The sequence below is a fragment of the Falco naumanni genome, chromosome 4 (genome assembly GCF_017639655.2).
Source record: "Falco naumanni isolate bFalNau1 chromosome 4, bFalNau1.pat, whole genome shotgun sequence".
NCBI lineage: Eukaryota > Metazoa > Chordata > Aves > Falconiformes > Falconidae > Falco > Falco naumanni.
In genome coordinates this window covers 18,414,600-18,435,300 of record NC_054057.1, presented here as the reverse complement: position 1 = coordinate 18,435,300, position 20,701 = coordinate 18,414,600, and the positions used below count along the sequence as shown (strand labels likewise).

The 20,701-nt window shown below is 41.3% G+C and overlaps 1 protein-coding gene across 1 annotated transcript; it reads left to right on the top strand.

The window, feature by feature from the left end:
• The first annotated feature begins 16,333 nt into the window (after positions 1-16,333).
• Positions 16,334-19,572, top strand: LOC121087176 (probable G-protein coupled receptor 141). The gene is made up of 2 exons (XM_040591905.1): positions 16,334-16,438; positions 17,918-19,572. The coding sequence occupies exon 2, from the start codon at positions 17,942-17,944 to the stop codon at positions 18,806-18,808; it is 867 nt and encodes a 288-aa protein (XP_040447839.1). The 5' UTR covers positions 16,334-16,438; positions 17,918-17,941; the 3' UTR covers positions 18,809-19,572.
• Positions 19,573-20,701: the final 1,129 nt, after the last annotated feature.

Genomic DNA, 20,701 nt, shown 5'->3' with positions numbered 1-20,701 from the left:
GAGGATAGGAGAGCAGAGTATCAGCATGTTTCCACAACACAGTGGCAAGACAGCATAGACTGTGTCGCTGGCTTTCATCTCATGTTGCTTATTGAATGCTTAAAGTTGCCAGAAAGTCACTGACAGGAGCAAACTTGCCCTCTGTCAGTCCTGTTCCCACTCCCCCACCACTTTACCATAGGGCTGGGGTTCTTCTGCTGAATGGCTTTCAGCTGCATCAGTTCCCTCCCTGCCTCAGCAGGCAGTCACTGAAACAGAGTCAACGTAAGGATAAATACAGCAAGACTGCTTTTTGCAGCAGTGCTCATTTGGGGTATCTATCAGACTGTAATACTACTTGTCTAATTCCCTTTAGGATCCAGATCTTTTATTTCTGGGCAGTTTTTCACAGATCCACATCACCTGACATTTCCATGTGTTCCCAAGGACCAGGGTGCCTTAGACTAGAGGTGCTGGTAGGGGAAGAAGGGACCTCCACAGATGCAGGCTAGGAGAGGGGTTTCGGGCATTGATGCTCTTGCCAGGGATGGGGAGAGAAAAGATGAGTGTGGCAACTCCCAAAGGTGGCAGAGGCAGCAGTGCCTGAATGGAAACCTCAGCAGAGTTGCAGGACTGGACATTTCTGACCCATAAAGTCACTCGTTTCTGCTGTTCTCGGAGAAATAGGAGTGTGTGCACTTTCCCTGTTAGTAAACCCTGTGGCTAGGACTTGATTGGAAACAAGGGCTGGTTTCAAAAGTCAAGGGGTCATTAATAAAACATCATGTTGACCTTCCAGACAGAAACCTCAAAAAATCAAACTAAACTTTCTGGTACTCAGTGAGGTAACTTTCCCCACTTGCAAACAGATGCTTAATAAGCCAGATTTAAACTCAAAAGATAAATACCAATAAAGATAATATATAGTATTCATTCCCTGAAGCATTAAGTAACATGTAGTCCTTTTTCCTCTGGCGAGGCAGCAGACAGGCTGGTTGGCTGCTTTCACCTTCAACCAGTAACACTTCCCTCCCTCCCAGTAACACCTCCAGCTGAAGACTGCCTGGCTGGTTTTGCTCCTTCGCTGTAGCAGCTGTGCCCTCAGTGAATTGTGTGCCACCCATGGGTGGCTGGGGCTCCCCTGATTCTGAGGTCTTGCTAATGCACATGGTGCAAGTCCCACAGCTGGGAAGGGTAACACACAACCAGGTCGGGGCTCAGCTATCAAATCCACAGGTGACTCCATCCATGGCAAGGTCACAGTCAGGAGGGGCCACATGCCCAATGCCAACAAAAGAGGCAAAACAGATGCCGCACAGAAATTTAGTAGTATCTCCAAATGTTTCATCTGAACCTGGGAAGCAAGACCCTGACTTGTGCTTGGCAGGGGGTGCATGCTAAGGGAAGGACACCTGTGAAAGAGCTCTCAGCCTCTCATCTGTTTTAGAGGTCTACAGCACAGAGAAACACACCACCTGCCTATGGCTGAGGGGGGAGGCATATACTGGTGGTGGCACCACAATCTCTAACAGAAACATGTAAAAATTGCAGATAGGACTTTGTCTTCCCAATGCTTTTCCTCAGCAGATGCAAGACTTCACAGCAGGAGTTGTTGATGAGCACATCAACAGATGCTAGACTCCACTAGTCAGGTGCTACAAAAGCGTGGGAGAAAAGAAGTAAGAAAGGGCAGCAAAGACAGTATCTGCACTGGTGGAAAATCCTGTGGCAGAGAACTTGGAATCATATCCTTGGAGAGGAGAGCCTCACCAGTCGGGAAGCTGCATGCAAAGAAACATGCATGCACGCAAACTCCACGTATATGGAGGCAGACCACAGTTCCCATCCTCTGCTACAGAAGGAGCAGCTGAATCAGGATCTGCTCAAGACACAAAATGTGTCCATACACTAGAAATAGCATCACAAAGTTTCACATCATGAAAAGCAGTTTGTAAGTTAAATTCAGCTTGCAAGAATAAAACTGTGTCTACAGTAAACTGGCCTTCAGAAGTTTAAACCCAAACAGCAGAAAATCAGTGTATATTATGATGATACTGTGAAAGTGGCTATTCTAGAACAAAAAATATTAATAATTGGAAATTTGAGTTCTTTCATGAAGTGACTGTATCAGTCACATAACTATACTGGGTTTAGGCATTTCAGAAACCAACGTTCGTTTTATTACAACACTGGACGGCATCCTCTACTTGGTCTTCACCTGAAATACCTAACCGTTTTGAGCATTTCACAAAATGTGAACTATTGTCATTGTTGTTCCAGGGGTGAACATCAGGTGTTTCAAATATTAATCCAATGGTACAAAAAATAAAAAACAGCTGCAAATTTTACAAAGTAAAGTTGATCTCACAAGAGTCTTTATTTTAGAAAATATAGTATATAGTTCGCTCTATGATATAATGTGTAGTTTTGAGTAGTTTGGGAAATAAAAGGAAATAAAACAGTTATTTCTGTTGTCTTTCAAGCTAATAAGTTTAAAAAGCTAGAGATTAGCTGTTTTGCATAATACCTGCCTACGATTTTCTGACATTTTGCAAAATAACTGGAAGTCATTTTGAGAAATGGCTGAAGATTTTAGTAATTTTACAAAATGACTGGTTTCACAATATGACTGTAACATATGTCAGAAATTGGTGCAAGGGCAGCTGTATGTAACAGGAGGGAGCTGAATCAGATTTCTCTACTTGCTGAGTAATCGATTTCCTGAAGCTGCCTCAGGACTTTGAATTTAAATGTAAAGAACTATACAAAAGGAATAAGAAATGCTCCAAGTACATGATCCCAAAAGCAGAGTATTGTGCAGCTATTGCTGAAACAAAGATGACAAAACAGAATCCCAAGTCAAAGTCAAGACATAAATACTACCTGCTTAGGCAGTAAGTATGGAGAACCTACCCTTTCTGGGTTTTTAACTCTAAGTGTATACATCAGTGCTTTCCCCATTTAGATACACAGCTTTACTGCTAATAAACTCGTTATTTCCCTCATTTCAGATACAAAATTCTACAATGTAGAGACACTGAGAGGCTGATTAAGAGGAGGCAGACAAAAGAGGAATCTCCCACATATTACATGAGCATTGAGGACACATGTGGTACCATCAAAAAAGCATATATGGCTACTGGCCACGGTGGCCACAACTGTCATGAAACACTTGTTGTCTCAGTATGCAAACATCACCAGAAATGCTGTTAAGCACTTCAAATCCTTCTGTGTAGTGTGCCAAGAAAAGAGAAGGCACCACTTGGAATGGTTTTCTGGGTGGTCTGTTCTGAACAAGGAGCACTTAGCACAGGGGCAAGTTGACTTTATCAATATACAGTCCATGTGTCTAGGCAGCCTCAAGTGGATAATGGTGTACCAGGGCTGCATCACCAAGTTTCGAGTTCTTCAGCCACTTATATCAAATAAAGCAGCTGAGGTAGCTCTACAGCTTGACAACTTTCTCAGTTTTGGAGCCCCTGTTGTATCACAGGGTCATGACGGAACAGAATTCATTACCCAATTCACGCCAGATCTGAAGCATTTCTGGCCTCAGCTCAGCCTGGTGCATGGAAAACCAGGGCACTCCCAAAGCCAAGAACTAGCAGCGCATCCAAACAGTGATATTAAGGAGATGGTCGTGAAGTGGATGGCAGACAATAATTTGTGGAACTGGTCTATGGGAATATGCTTTGTGTAGGTTGCTAAGAATTCAGCTCACCACTCGGGAATAAACCGCACCATATTCAGCTCTGTTTGGAGCAGATCCCAGGTGTGGGTTCACCTCAACCTCTTCCATTGGGTATCATCAACTGTGTGATGACTGAGGAGGACCTGGTCTCCATGCTAACCACCCCTGCTGCATCAGCTCTCACAGCCTGTAAAGCTCCAGAGGGCCCCATCAGTATTGCCACTAAAGCTGAAGCTGCAACAGAACCTGCACCTGAAATTCACCCATAACCTCAGAAACTTCCACCTACACAGACCATACAGACCCATAGCCTTTTGCCACCAGAGTCCATAGCCAGTGGACAACAACTAACTTCCCCAAACTCCAAAGCTGACCTCTGTTTTCATCAACAGGATGAAGGAGCATGGACAGACCAGGCTGACCAGGTAGAACAAAGTGGGTTGACATCTGAGAGGGGAAGGCATGGCCAAGTCAACAACCAACTGGCAGCAGTGGGGACAGTGTGACTGTCCCCAAGACAGATCAGCAAGCAAGTTGACTGAAAAGTTACAGGGTAAAATGGAAGTGTCAACAGCCCTTGTCACCATTGTCTAATTGTGAAAATAATTGTGAGCTCAGTGGGGAAAAATGCTGTTTTATGTCTTCTACTCAATCTTATATTTTGAACTTACATTGCTTTTAATGGATTTACATGTGCAAATTAATGTTTCAAGTTATTTTTCCAACATTAAGTTAAAAAGTAAGAAATAATAGTTCATTAAGTTACCAGTCTGCTTGTCTGGAGGAGAGGAAGGGGTGAGGGAAAGAAGATACTGTTTTCTTTGGTGGAAACTGAACCACCTTAGCCTACCAACACAAAGTCCCGCTTCTTCCTTGTCAATGATTACTGTTCCATGATAATATATAATCTTGATATTGTTTATGTCACCCTGCCATACTGAAGAAATTAGAAATTGATATACTTTGGCTTTGTATTGACTTTAATATATATGTCTTTCACTGCATGCATTTAATTTCATTAGGGAGCAGAGTTAATTAGCGTAGCTGTTTCTCATTACTAGTGTAACCCATATATATGCACAGTCTCATTAGCTCTGCTGTTATCTCCTCCGTATGCGATCTTGTAATAAATAAAGAGGCAATTTACTGAAGCCTGCCCTGATATTCAAGAATAGGCTCCTTTCAGGGCTGCTAAGTGTGTATTCCACACTTCCACACATTTTACTTTGTCTCAACAATAATCAACCTGTAAACTCAATCACAAATAAAAGAATAAAAAATAATCACCCATGAAACTGAAGTTCTCATTCTGTCCACCACTAACAGCAGACTGCAAACACAAGCTGATGCTCTTTCACTGAGCAGTATCAATGCTCAGACGATTAAGCAATTCGAAAGGCTGAGCCTTCTCGGGTGTGTAAAGAGAGATGGAGCTCTTTGTAATGCAGCAGTGGGGTGTGGAAGATAAACAAGGCTGGTAAACACCACCAGCAAACTTTTCACCCCAGTGAATGTGAAATACAGGAAGCAGCAAAATTACAAGAACAGATGAAAAACATGACAAGTAAAATTAGACAACAGGCAGTTATGTCACGGCGAAATAACTAAAGCCAAGCTGTGAGACAAAAATGAAACTGCAAGAAAAACCTCAGCTGTTCCTTGGTTAAACACCCCAAACTGGTCACTCGTGGGCATATTTAACCATACAACCAAATGAAAAAGGTGGTAATGGGGGCACATGGAAAAATACAGCATATGAAATACATCACCATAACAACACCTTTACAAAAGTGTGTAGGAGTGTGAAATCACTGCAGTTACTGGTGAAGTGAAAATGAGAAAAATAATAATTATGTTGGACCAAAGTGGTTTCACGTCACCCTCAATATCAGGGGGTATTTTTGCTATAACAGGAAAAAACTGAGCTGATAAAATAATAGCAAGGACAAAATCTTGTTCTGGAGGTCAGAATGTGTGTAGGAGCAAATGGCAATTTAGATTTGTGTTATTAAATGTTCCACATGAGTAATTGCTGCAAGTTGGTTACTATATTTAGTAACCAGATTTAGTAACTTGAACCTCCAGAAAGCTCTGAATCTGAGGTAAAGATGTGGAAAGCAGGCTCACCTCTGTTGTATTAAGATGAGTTAAAAATCACAGAATCATAGGAAAAAATGGGTTGTAAGAGATCTCCCGAGGTCATCTAGTTGTAATCCCTGCTCAAAGTTAGATGAGGCTGCCCTGCAGTATGTGATGTTGTGTTTTAAAAATCTTTAAGGATGGAGAATCCAAACACCTCCGCTGGGCTTCTCACCCACAGCCACACCTTTCTCAAATTATTTATTACCTTGTAAGATTCCTGCTGGCTCATTCCCTCAGTCTGCTGAGTGAGGTCCCTCTGAACGGCAGCCCTGACCCCCACGCATCACTGGTCCCTCCCGTTTGGTGTTACCCACAAAGCTCTCCTCAGTTACGCAGCTCATGGCGAGGATGTTGAAGGGCATTCAGATCCAGGACTGAGGAGTTTTGCCTCTGTCTGGCTGCCACTTACTCCTGCCTTGTTCTCTTCAGGACGCTTTCAAATCTGTGTTTACCTCTCACACCTGAGGTCCTCACTCACCTGATACGCTCCATCTTCCAGTGACCAAAGTCTTTACAACTCACCCACTCTGCCCCGCTTTCCTCTACAAACAGAAAGAGGGATTTTTGCTACTAGAGACAGAATTTTTTGGAAAATATTAAGTAAGTACAGTCATTACTTAAGTATGGTCCATTCAGATGAAAACTGCACCCTGGAAATATTTTTTCTGGATTAATCCATATTCTAGAAAAGCTTTCTCAATATACTCTTTTTTTTCTCTCCCCCCGCCAAACAAAAGCTTTCATCTTGAAAAGATTCATATTTAGTTATATTTTCAGAATATTTCAACTGTTTGCTTCAAAATTGTGTTTTTCCTTTCTGTACTGGGTCTGGCTGGGATGGAGTTGATTTTCTCCATAGCAGCCCATATGGTGCTGTGGTTTAGATTAGTGACCAGAACAGAGTTGATAACCCAGCAGTGTTTTAGCTGTTGCTGAGCCATCCTTGCATAGTGCGAAGGCTTTTTCTGGTTTTCCAGTCTGTCCCTCTAGCCAGTGGATTGGGGGGGATAGGAGGTGGAGAAGGGATGCAGCTGAAACAGACCTGAACCGACCAGAAGGATATTTCATAGCAGGTAGCATCACCCTCAGCAGTAAAGCTGGGGAGGAGTTTTTTCTAAGTAGCCATTGCTCGGAGACTGATTTGGCATCCAGCTACTGGTGGTGAGTGATGATTGCTTTTGCATCACTTAATTATCCCCCCTCACCCTCTTGCTTTCACTTATTAACCTGTCTTTATCTTGACCCCTGAGTTTTCTTCTGTCTTTTGCCTTTCCAGTTCTCTCTCTCATCCCTGTGGGGGAACTGATGGAGTGATTGGGTGGGGGCTTAGCCAAGGGCAACCCACCATACTTCAAAACCTAAGCTACATTTTTAAAGGAGTTAAAAGGCTGTAGAGTTCCTTAAATTGGTGGTTTGGATTGCACCAAAGAGCTTTAGTTTAGAAAATAAAGTTGGATTTTGGTACAAACTTATTTTTATGCACATTTTTAAATTTGAACATGAAAGCAAGAAATCCCCAAGGCTCAGGCAGGAAAAACCGGTGTTATTTATTCGTTTTTTAATCAGGAGGATTTTCAAGTGTCAGGAGGATCTAACAAGCAACTTTTAAATCAGTTAATTTTTAGCTTCTTATAGTAAACAACTGGTTGATGCTGGCTAACAATGGTTTGACACTCATGCCTAAAACCATGCTTAGTGAAAAAGAAGAAAGAGAATTACTTGTCTCTTTCACTTTCTTCCTTTGAACTGAGGACATAATGCCTGGATTTATTTTTGACAGTTTACATCTTCTGTTGCAAAGGAACAAAATTTCAGATTTTTGAACATAACTTTGAATTTTTAGATGAATTAAGCTTTCAGCCTTCCGGATAAGTATGTTTTTAAAGATGCTTATTTCTACTATAATTATTTCTGCTATATTGTACATTGAAAATGTACAATTAAAACACATAAATCTATGTAACTTTGAAACTTGTAAGTAAACTACCTCCCTGATTCTCGTCTGCACTTTAGATCAGATTATTAATCATATTAAAGGCAACTTTTTCTCTAAGTTTTAAATAAAACAAATCTCCAAAAAGCTCAGGATTTACTTAGCAGAAAAGCAGGACCTCTTGAAAAGAAAACTTCCCCTGAGCTTATTTCTCGTAGTGAGTAAATAGCTGCTGGAGGGATGGACGTTAACTGTGGTTGGAGTAAGTAAATCAGTGTGGAACCTGGATCGGGAAAAATCTCCTCATGCAGCTGTGTGCTGCTGCAGTTATCCTGCAAGCAAAACACTCTGGGCAGCAAGTCTGTAGTGGGAGTCAGTGATAACCCTGGGGAAACAGCCACCTGCCCTGCCATCCTTGGAAGGCAGCTGTAGGATGCCAAAGCCAGTACCACCCAGAAGGCTTTTATATGAACAGAGAATGGACCTCCAAATGAGAAAGAAATAGTAGACAAGGCAGAGAAATGCCTGTGCTGGATTTTTGGCTTCTATTTATCTCAAAGGTATACAGAAAACATATGTAAAAGCACTGTGATTTATAAAACCCGAGCTGGTTTGAGGTAGTCTGATGATCTCCTGTGAAATGCAATCACTTTTTTTTTCTCACAGGTATTTAAAATGGGAGCTGGGCAAGGACTTCAGGCCATTTCAACTATTTCACAGTCCATATGACTGCATTTCCCTCCAGAAAGGTCTGTAACCTCTGAGGTCCTACATGAACAGCCAGCTGACAACGCTGTTGCTGTGCAATAGGAGATTAGTCAGGCAGGTCTGCAAGGGCGCTAGTAGCCCACCAGCTATGATTAAAGAAACATCAGCTTCTCCTTTTAATTCTTTCCAGAATGTATATTTACCCTGTGGATGAAGGGCCATACGAGCACTAGCACAGCTGCCTTTTCAGGCTTGCAGCAGCCCAGTCCAGCGTGGGCGCTGCCAAATCCTGCCTTCCACCACATGTGGGCATGGAAGAGGCAGCGTTCTCCTTTCTTTCACTGAGCAACGGCAACCTTACTTTTCCTAGCCCTGACATTCAACTTCATTTTTATTTACCTTTTCCTTTTTAAAATTGTCAAGTGTTTCTCAGCTATTTTACCTAAATCTAAGATCTTTTAAATCCACCTTTTCTAAGCCTTGTTCCTAGGGCTGAGCAGTCTCCTTAATCTCTAAACACCTTGGGGGTTTAATTCCTCCTGTTGGGCTCAAGAGCTACGGTGCTTCCCGCAGTCTGTCCTCTTCATCCATGGGCCTCCGTCTTTCCCCCGACCTTTGGGAAAGAAGTGCATCACTAGCAAGTGTTATATTTGTGCTGGATTGCATGGATTTAAGGCTGTTCCTGGATTGGGAGATGTTCCTCTACTGAATTTTTGGATGAAGAGCAGTAGGTTCTTAATCTCTGCTCCACCATATTTGCTCAGAGAGTTTCAAGCCAGAAGCAGAGACGGGAGAGACTTGTCAGAGCTCAGATATACCAGCCATCCAGTAACGCTTGCACCTCCTGGGAAGTGGAGAAAAAGCACCAGAAAGATTGCTGCCTGTATCCCCAAAGGGAGATAACTGCTAAATCCTAAACACCCCTTTCTGCTTTTAAAGGTAGCCCTCTCCTAGCTCTCCGAAGCCAAGACTGATTGCCACAGTGGAACAATATTAGGAATGGAGAGATTTAGTCATTGCTCCTGACACCCTCTCTCCATGCCTCTATTCAGTTGGCAACTGATGCATTAAAATACCCAAGTTTCTAGCTTGCAAAATGTTGTACTTGTTTGAGTTTCAGTGATTCAAAAATGATTAGAGGTTGAGTACAAGATTTTATAAAGTAACCTTGCATTGCATGTACAGAAATAATTTCCTTCCTGTGTCTTCCGCATTAACAAAGGCTTCTCCCATTCTTTACTGCTAAGAATGGCTGGTGGTTGAAAGAAAAGCAATTAAGTTAATCACTTAATTTCAAATGTTCCCCTCCATCCCATTCTCTTGTTCTACAATCTGTTTTCGTTACAATGGAAAGATAAGTCCAACAGGACTTTGCTAAACAGTCCATTTGGAACCTATCACATATTTCATTTTCAGAGTTAGCTTAAAGTATGTTAATTAGCTGCACGGCCCATCTATGCTTTAGGGTAGAAATGTTCTTACAATTACAGTAATTGCTCAGATCCTTCAACTGAGAAAACAAAGAAACGGTGAAAGCTATTGAATGAATTGATGTAGACAGTTTGATGGTACTTACAATCATGATCCTTTTAATATGAGAACATTTTGATTGGTTGTACGTATTCTCTTTGCCATGGTTGAGAGTATGGGGTATAAACAGACATACGGCATGGCACTCGTTTTATTTAATTTCTGAAAACACAATCTATAACGGAAGCACAGAGATTTCCCAATTAGCAAAAAGGCAGCAGAAATGGCATTGTTATGTCCTCTCCCAAATGCTGAATGTGGCTGAATTATTTAGTGATATTTACAATATATATAACGTCAAAGATATTCTCCACTTTTAAAGATATTATTCAATTTAGTGATCAAAAAGCCTTTCTGAGTTGCTTTGGGACATGCTTTCAAGTAATGGCTCTTCACGCTTTAGCAAATAGCAAACCTGGGTAAGATCTAAATAAGAAGAGCGGCTGGTTTATTGACTTACATGTCTTTCCTCTTAAAGGCCATCTTTTGTTTGCTGTAAAGAAATGCCCTTCTGCAAGGAAGCAGTGGTCACTGCTTACTGTTAGCATAGCACTAGAAGGAGCAGAAGTGCTGGCCTGGGTACAAGTCAGAGCAGCTGGGGTGATCATTGCTGGCATTGAAGAGATCTGCGACTTCTTCCTGAAAAGAGGGAGAACTGTGTGCTTTGGACCCAAAAGAAACCTGAGACCTAGGGAGAGATCCCAGGAGAGATGCTAATTTTTTGGCAATTAGCAGTTGTCTTTAAACCATTGAGTTTCCAGATCTGATGATGCCAGTGATATTTGTGATTAGAATATAAAATGGCAGCTCTGCCCTGAGAAAAGTGTGGGTCTGTTGGGACTTCTGGGCTTACCGTGGGTGATGCACTGGCCAGCACACAGGTTCATTCCTGGTCACTACTGACATCTCTGAAGAAGTCAACAGAACCTTTTCCAAGTCAGGGCAGTGAGGAGGTATACTTTATATACATGAGCATCTCTCCTTAAATCCCTTCGGATTATTCTTGTCTGCACAACACTTTGCTTCCTAAGCCACTTCTATCACTGAGCGTTGCAGAATTGCTTTTTATTCTGTTGTATTTTCTCCTGCAAATGGTGGCCACGCTATGGACAAGGTACTCTGACAGGGGGTCAGTGTCTGTAAATACAGAACTTAGTCCATTGCACAAACGGCCTCAGCTTTGGAGTTCCCTTTGCTTGTGGATTTGCCCCACTGCAGGTGTTCCAAACCTTAGCCCTGTCTTTTTTTCCAGGGACTTGAAGGAAGTGGCTTCTGTGGTGGCATCCACTAGCTGAAATGTACAGATTTCAAACTCACTCTTGCTTCTCTAAGTGCCTTTGGAAATCCCACAGGAAATGAAATTGGAAGAGTCTGGTAGCCTGCAGCATAGATTTTGTATTCAAATCTCTATTTAGTGTTATAAACCAAAAAAATCGTCTAGTTTCACAACCAGTTCCGTTTCCACCACTGAGAAAAGTATGAAACGCTACCACTATATATTGGAGATGCTCTAGGTCTTCTGTTTCATACTGATACTTAATTTCTTTTATATTTCAGAATTCACGCTGTTGAAGTTGACTCCCACCCCCAGTAAGGATAAATGCTAAGCCACTTTTTCTGATTTGCTCATGGGTTTAGGTTCTGAAGAGCTCATATCTAGTGCTTCAAGTTCTCAATAGTTCAAAATCCTCTTTTGTCATTGTTTTTCTAGTAGATACGCTTTTTAGGATGTGTATTTTGATGAAACTGGGTGACAGGCCTCTAAACACCAGAATCATTGAATTATAAACTAATCTCCTGACAAATGCAAACACTTTTTATTTTCAGAGTCCTAGTCCCTGTCTTCTAGTGCTCCCTCTGCGACTCCATCCATAACACGAGGGCTTGCCTTTCTTCCAGAAAAACAGGATGTTTTCCTCAGTCAAGGTAAGGCTCATTTTTGTGGGAGATGGTCACAAAGACACAGTTGCAAGATATCTGGGAGTTTAAGACCAAGGGGAATTTGGAAAATCAACCCAAAACCAGAAAATAACCCCCAAAACAACCTCTCCACCCCACCCTGAAAGCACCACCTCTGTGTTTTGGGCACTCTCCATGCCATCTGAAACTCACTGAAAATTCCTATTGATGCAATGAGGATCTCTGCTTTCCTGCATAAATGTGTTTATGTGTTTTCTTTCTGATTGCTTTTTAGTTTAACAAACGTTAAGCCTTGCCCAACTCTGTGTCAAGCAAACATTTTTTGCAGTGATCTGAATCACTGCAGAGGCTTGTTGATTCTGCAGGTTAGTCAGGAAAGACAACTTCGGGCTCCGTGGTTGTGACTGTATTTATCAAGCAGGAGAACATGAGAAACAGGCTAAAGTAGCTTCATTTGGGTCCATCCCTAGAAACACAGACTTCTGGAAAAGACTGTGGGACTGAAAATGAAAAGGGATTAAGTTTGACAAGGAGGATGGGTGGCGGTGTGTTCAAGAAGAAAGGAAAGCATTTGGGACCAGCAAAAGATTAAGCTATCAGTGCCAGATGCTTGGCTCACATGTGGTTCTTTGCAGCTGTTCCCAAGTGCTTTAAAGCCACCATTATAAATTTTCTGGAATAACCTAAAGCAGCAACAACTGTAATTGCCTCTACAGGTGTTGGAGGGCAACTAGACCAAATAGTAGGATATAACTACTTCATAAATCTTCTAACTTTCTACTAACCTGGTATGTACCTACACAGGAAAATAATGGCAAGTTCCTGAACTTGTAATAATAAATCTCATGTCCCTTCATCAAACCCAAGAAATAACAGTTTTGTTTCAAAAGACAAGTCATAGCCTGCCTGTGATATACTCCTCCAAATTCCACCACAGAAACCCATGATACAGTACTTCTACTTACATAAAGCATAATGTCTACTTTTGAGGCATAATAAATAAGTATGCCTGAGGCAACTATATATTATTGTTTCTAACAGACAGAGAAGCCAGATATGTTCTTCCATCCCAACGAACAAGGCCTAAGAAACCTCTCAGCAAATCTGTAGCCAAATAAGTAAATTAATCCAAGAATCTCAAATCTCCTGCTAAGTTTGTTGACCACTTACAGGCTGAAGTTATTAAATTCTTCATGCTGCATTGGTGGGTGGGATTGGCAAGTTAAGGGATTATCCTGCAAGTTCACTAACCATGGAGTATGATTTGCTCACTTTTCAGAACCTGTGACTCACATCTAATGGAGTGGGAGTGAGGCAGCAAGAGCTGTTATTGCATCTGCAGTCACAGGAAAAGCAGGATGTTAAAACATAGCACAGGTCTTCCCTGTTTTACTGTTGTTTATGACTGGCCTGAACATAGCTTAGTTCTTGTAAGTAACTAGCAACAGTGGGTTTAATATTAATAAATAATTGAAATTATCAGCAATTATGACCCTAGGTTGGAAGTGGCTCAAATTGAAATCCTACCCAGTCACATGAAGTAGCACAGTTTTATGTACTTCTTCTCTTTTTTTGGTTGGTTTTTTTTTTTTTTTTTTTTTTTGTGGGTTTTCTCCTTATCTTGTCCTTTTTGATTATTTTTTTGTCTCCTGGGATTTCCTGCATCAGCCCTTTCCTTGGTGCTTGCCATGGGCAGGCAGGATCCAGCCTCACTGTGCCATCCCATTGCTCCTAAACAAAAAGAAGCTCTTGAGTTCAGACATGAATCCTTGATTGCTATTATGCTGGCAAGTAAACATAACATTTTCTTATGAAATGACACCGAAAGCAGAAGAAATTATGTAGAAATGAAATTAAATCAAGAACTTAGAGTTTTACTGTGAGTTTAGCCCCTGCTTAAAGGTGCTCCACTACACCCATGCATGGACACAGTCAGCGACACTTCCACAAGACTCATCCTGTCTCTGAATATCCAACAGGCCTTGTTTCTCTTCTTTCAACTATTGCTTAATAATTAATAATTGCTTAAAAAAATTAAGATTTTCTCTTCTTAATAATCTAAACGTTCATGTTTTTTCTTTGTCTTCGCTTTCCCCTAGTGTTGAACCGGACCTGCCCCATTCTTTCCTTCCTTAAAATCTATCTGTGATGTTAGTTCTCAAGTGGATCTCTGATGTCTACCTATACTTCTGTTTCAACCTTTATTTGCACCACCAGTCAAAGCAAACTATGTGCTGACGAAGTAAGAAGCAAAAGCAAGATCTTGAAAAGTCATTTGAACAAGCTGATATGACTCAATTTCCTTCTATATTCAAATGAAAAACTAACCTAAAGTGTAAGACCTGGATTACAGGGTTGAGTTGAGTGATTTATTTTTTTTTCTTTTTCTTTTTTGTAACAGAAGAACGTGAAGATGAAAAGTTTACATGCTGAACAGCTTCAATGTACAACCTCTAAGGAACATTTTGAGGAGAAGACTTTGTTGACAACACTCAGAGGTATGAAATATCAATTGAGAAGTTCGGTTTCTGACTCCCAGGAGTTGTGGTGTCAGCCAACAGCGGTCTCCCCAAGGTGACCAGAGTTACCTACGCAACACCTTTGCAGGGGTTTTTTTTGCATCACTTTACATCCAAAGAGCTCATATTGGACTCAAACCAGGTAGAAGAGTGCAGAAAATTCACCTTATAGCCTGATTTGGCTCTTTCTGGGGTGCTGGCTGTCACATAGCAACCATTTCAGGAATGCAATTTCTTCATGTCTCTTCTGCATAATTACTTGGTCACTCAAGCTTTGCAGATCACTTCAGGTCTTGTGGACATAGCACAGGGCTGCAGGCTTTTCTCTGCTTTACCCAGAAGCTGTGGATGTAGTTTCACAATCACTCCAACCCATCGAAACCATCCGTGTCTGACACTCAGGCTGTTCCCTACCTTCTTCTGCATTTCTGCAGAACCAGCTGATCATTCCACCATCCAAACACCATTGCTACCATGTCAGGCAGCAGCCTGTCCTTATGTGGGATTAAGTGATGCTGGAACCATATCTGGTGAGTACCCTTACCCACGTAGCTGTCTTCCTTCAGTGCTCTGTTTGTGGAAGCAATTGCACATTTCTCTTACCCCAAGCCCATGAGTCTAAGCAGTCTCCAAAATGGGCACCTCTCCTGTTCTGAATCCTGGTCTAGTTGAGTTGGTAATAGCTCCCTCAAAGCTTTCAGAGTTTATCCTGAGAATGCCTCGCAGACTGCTGTCTCCGCATTCTTGCCTACCCTCACAACCCTTTCTGCTTCTTTCCCTGATGAAGCGTCCTTGGTTTTTTTGAGTCTTTGTATTTATTTACTTCTAATAGTTCTCTTTCACATCTTGTTCTTCCTAATAACTGTACTTAATAAGAAAGAAGCCTCTTGGAGGGATCCATCCTCACATGCACAGCAGGGGATGATCACAGGATGGCAGCAACAGTGTTAGTTCAGCCCTGCTGGAACATGGCATTTATGTTACTGCTCACAAAACCTTGTGTTGTCCTTTCATGTTTGAGTACTGATGACTCTGGGGGTGGTCTAAAATGCTAATTGAAAAATAAGCTGGCTAACACTTTTCTGTTTAATTTCTAGTCAAGAAACTGTTTTTTAATATCTGCAAGAGCCTGGACTCAATGCTTTCCTCTTTTTGGTGAGCTACCTTGTGCTAACGATATGGTTTAGGATCAGCATTCACGCCTGTGGTTCAGGCACTATCTTCAACCACCACCGGCCTCTGCATGTCTTATTTTAACAGCAGGAACTCTTAAGTCACTTTTTATATATGCCTGAAGCTTATTTTACTTAAAATATTTTAACAGCGAGCAGTCTCCTCTGAATTCTTGAAGATCCAATAGCATGTTAGAGTGGAATCTTTTGTTAACTCTGCTGAAGGCTTTGTCACTCTGTAACATTTAGCTTAGTTATTAAACATAGAATCATAGAATCATTCAGGCTGGAAACGACCTTTAAGATCAAGTCCAACCATTAAGGGGAAAAGTGCTTTTATAATGAAAAATCCTCTGCTTAGCTGAAGATCTCTTTATTTGATCAGTGGCACTTTTTACTTGCTTAGTAGCAAACCCTGGTAACTTCTAGTAGTTGTACAGCTCAGGGAATCACTGCTCATCGGAGCTTTGAGGCTGCCCAAAGTGTGGGCAGAAGTAGTCCAGTAGTCCTGGTGGGTGAGTCCATCCTACAGTCTGAGGTCCGAGCACAGCAATGGTCTCTGACAGCTCAGCAGCTTTTCAGCAGTTTTCTCTGCACGAACAAAATCATATAAGTTGTTGAACGTATGTGATTGCTATCACAGTGGGGGGGGGGGGGGGGGGGGGGGGGGAGGGGGGAAAGACTTGTGCCTTCCTGTATGTGGGCTGAGAAAACTTTCAACCCTTCTTGGTCAAACAGTAACACCAAAGGCTCCTTTTTTCTTGCTGGTTATATGTGCCATATGCTATGGATGGGTGAAATGGCAAAGAAGAAGGAGGGAGTTACAAAAAAAGGAGATTATAAGGTAAAATTTTAGTATTTTATTTCTATAAACAGTGAAAAACATAATCTATTTCTGAGTAATATAAAATGTTGGCATCTAGGCTGTAATTATGCTGTTTATAACAACAAAAAAGATTGTACCTTCTTAAAGCCAGCTTGAAATATTAACAGTTTACATTGGAAAATGAATTTCTGTCAAGAGCAGAAAGTCATCTTCTGAAAACTTGTAAAACTTTTCTTATAGCAAAGTGTCTGAGAAAGCAAATTTATCATGCCTGTCTCAGGAATATTGGGTGGTGGATATGTGCTTTTAGCCATTTAAATGCTTCTAAGATCATGCATTTTAAAAGGGAGTGAACAGAAAGGTTTACATCAGTCTTGGAAACAACACTCCAATGGCCTTCTAAAGATGCTTTTCCTGATCTTCTTCCTTTCCTTATAAAGAATAAATAAATAAATTAAAAATTACTTCATAAGTAAGTTTTCCTGAAAATGTTTCACAATTGCAGCCTATCATTTTACAGATGAGTGCAAGTAAATTAAGAATTGCTGATTAAAACTAGTTTATTGATTTCAAATTGCAAAGGAATCAGAGAGAGAAGGCGCTGCTTTTTTAAGTGATCATTTTCCAGCTTTTACTTTGTTTTTTTTTTGAAACTTTTTGCAAGATAAGGACAAATTTCATTACCAAAGTATGCAAGTACCCTGCATGCTGTTCTCATTTACTTGTTCAGAATTATATACAGAAGTATACTTGTATGCAAGCCCAAACAACAGAACAGTCCATATTTTGCCTTAAGTCTAAATGAGAACGCAGCTGTGTTGCTACGTTCAACAAGTGCCAATAGGATTATATCTTTCAGAAGATTGTTCTTAAATGAATTTTTAGCTTTTCCTCACTTTTGATAGTAGAGTAGCTCAGGTGAAAAAGACTTGGAGCTGAAGCAGGAAGCAATGGAATTTTCATAATTTTATTTTCAGTGTGCTCTATGCATCTTGAAACTGAAACTGTTGCTGCCTTACGGGTGTCCTACATCCATCCAGCAAGACGCTAAAAAGAGGGCTCAGGTGTCTTCATAAAGTATCCACAAATTATAAGTACAACCTCTTCACATTTCAGTATTTTTCCCACCTCCAATTTTAGCTTTATGAGTGCAGATTGAACTTGTATAATTGATAAACAGAGTCTTGGCTATTTTAAAATGGCTGAATCTCGAGGCAAATAATAATGATAAAAATTCCTAGAATGCAGCTTAGTAAATTAAAAATTCATTCATAATTATAGAAAATGTGAAATATAAAGAACACTGAGAGGGAAGAGTTATTGTTGTCATATACAGCATGACAGTAGCTATAATGTTGTATACTACATGGGACAACATCATTTCCAACACAATTCAGTAAAATGTCCCTTCATGAATCTGTGACATTCCACAGTTAACAATAAAGGAAGCAACAAAAAAATGTGTCTATTTTGACAATTCCCATTTTTCACTTTCAGTAAGCTTTGAAAGAGAAGCTGAAGATGATTCTGAACAGCAGCATAACCCAGCAGATCTACTCCTCCAATGAGACGCTGCCAGACACCTCAGAGAGGCTCCGCACCATTCTCATAGCCCTGTACCTCATCAACCTGGCCGGCGGCACCCTTGGGGTCATCATGATGTCCCATCAGTTGTTTCAAAGACGATCGCAATCTGTGATGACCATTATCATCATCAGCCTTCTGGTGCTGCATACCTTGATGCTACTCAGCATCCCCTTCCGCCTCAGCTATTACATTTTACAGGAATGGAAATTTGGGAGGTTCACCTGTAAGCTAGCAAGCGCCATCATCTACCTCCACATGTACACCACCTTCATGTTTTACGTGGCTATCATCATAATACGCCTCCTCCGCCTGGAGTTTAGGAAGTGCTACACCACCACCTGGGTGGGTGCTGTCTGGCTGGTGGGAGCACTGGTGGTCACACCGGTTCTTCTCTCCCACTATGGCACCTCTAAGACGTACAACCCCTCCGAATGCTTTCAGTTCCACAAGGAGATACAAGAGGTGCCCATGGTGATCACAAACTACTGCTTGGCTGGGATTTTGGTGGCAGTTTGTGCTGTGCTTACTGTCATCCAGTTGTCTGTCATCTGTAGACTGGCTGTGAAATACTGGCCTGACATCAACTCCCATGTGGAGTTCAGGGCTCAGGCAAAGAGTTTCTTCTTCATCCTGGTAACATTAGTGTGTTTTATGCCTCATCATGTGTTCAGAGTATATTACATCCAAAACTGCCACCTGGACAAAGACCATAAACTCCTTCCATACAACGAAATTTTTTTAGCTTTAACAGCAATGTGCTGCTTGGATATGTTGTGCTTCATAGCAGGAATAGCCCACTGAACTTGCAGCCACCAGGAAATCCAGCTGAAGGGTGTCAGTACCAGCTTTTAGCAGAAATAAAACTGTGTCAGGACCTTGCTGAGCCGGGGAGACTGCTGAGCCTTCAGCATGGCTGTAGACATTGTTTGGCTTGCGCAGACCAGTAAGATCTATCTTTCAGAAGCTACTGGGTTTTATTTTCTCCCTTGAAGGCAGACACATGGCTCTTACTCTAGTCTTTGACCTAAGAGTCATGCCCTGAAGCTTTAACAAGACTTTCCTCAGCTGTCCGTCTCTAACAATTACAGCACGAGCATCCGTTCCTTTCTATTTTTCCCTCAAAGTATCTCAGTAACAACAACCCACTGTGTCCAATAAGTTGTCCACTCTGAAGGTTTAATGACTTCTTCTGGAAGTTGTGATACTGAGGGGAAGAGAGAGAAGAAAGAAATTCTCTTACAGGATGTTTGTACTAGTGATTTTAGATAGCAAGGACATAGACTTTGTTCAAATAAAAAGTATTCAAGGCACGAAACAGGGTATGAATGAAATACTGTAGTAACATATTCCAGCAGAATCCTTTTCTTTGCTTATACAAATATTAAATTAAATTATATGAAAAAACTTATCACTCTCACAAGTTCACCTTCACTTCATTTCAAAACCACAAGCAGCTCACTGAATTGTGGTAATCACATGTATAGAGCAAGTGAGAGCGGAACGGGCCACAGCTTTCAAAACTTCTGCCTTGTGTCACTCCCCTGTCAGGGCTGGATCTGTGGCTGTTATCCCTTAGGTCAATTCTAGCCAAAGAAATACAAGTTAATGTGGTCCTATAACTGGATCTGGAATTCAGATCAAGGGGTCTGTTCCTTTACTGGCGGATCAGCTGCTCTCTAGGAGAGGGAGATATTTTATCAGCCTTCAAAAAAACCTTTGATGTCTGGTCACTTTCAGTTGCTTGTTGATTTATTATCAGATACCATATTTTTTCCATTTGCCCATCTAACAAAGTAAAACTAGAATAAATTTAACTGAACTGTGTTTAATCAGTTCAACATATGCTCATGTGTGTATACAAACTTGTGCTGAAGTATATATTTTCTCCATTAGACAGATGATATTCTTTGGGTACCACATCCGTTCTGGGAATCTCTGTTTTATCTTCGTTACATAATAATCTGTTTCCATGATTGCATTCTGCCTGTTCTTCTCAGTGCAGAAGGTCTACAACCCTTCTGTTGAAGGCCCCACTGTCATTTGCTGCATCCCAACAGCTTGAGGCCAGATTTCTCCCACCCCAGACTCCCAGGAGTCACACGAGGGCACGCTTCCGCCTTCATAGACCTATATTCATAGGCCATAATTTTTAGCCTGAAAATCTTTGCTACAGAAGTGCTATGATCCCTGGATTCAAACAGGTCAAAACTTGATTTGGGAGGGTTGAAAAGTTACACCTATCAAGTAATGCTAGTGATGCCTAGAACTGGTGGCATTACTTTGAACAAAAAAGCTCACATCTACTTTGTCAATCCTGAATAAACGTTTTTACCTTTACATTTACATAAAAGAATTTTGTTGAAAACTCCTGATGGTTCCAGGATCCTTTCAGCCTCTTTTAAAAACTGAGAGGTGTCCAGAGTACCAGTAGCAAGTCCTGAAGTCTTCTGAAAATCCTGCCCTTGCAGCTTCCTCGAATGTCACCAGGTCCACTCCTCTTCATTACATGATGTCTGCTCAGCCCATGATTTTCAAAGATGGCAGCTAGAGGTACAATGCAATACAACAGAGGTGAAATGCAAAGGGACAGATGCTAAAATGGGTGAATTATTCCCAAACCAGCAGCTTTTCAAATCCTTCTCCAGGCAGGATGCAGCTCTGGTACTTCAGGAGACACTTGCACCTCTGCCACCT

Bases quoted from the DNA above. Each gene is read 5' to 3' on its own strand.
- LOC121087176 (XM_040591905.1), top strand. From the start codon at position 17,942: ATGATTCTGAACAGCAGCATAACCCAGCAGATCTACTCCTCCAATGAG.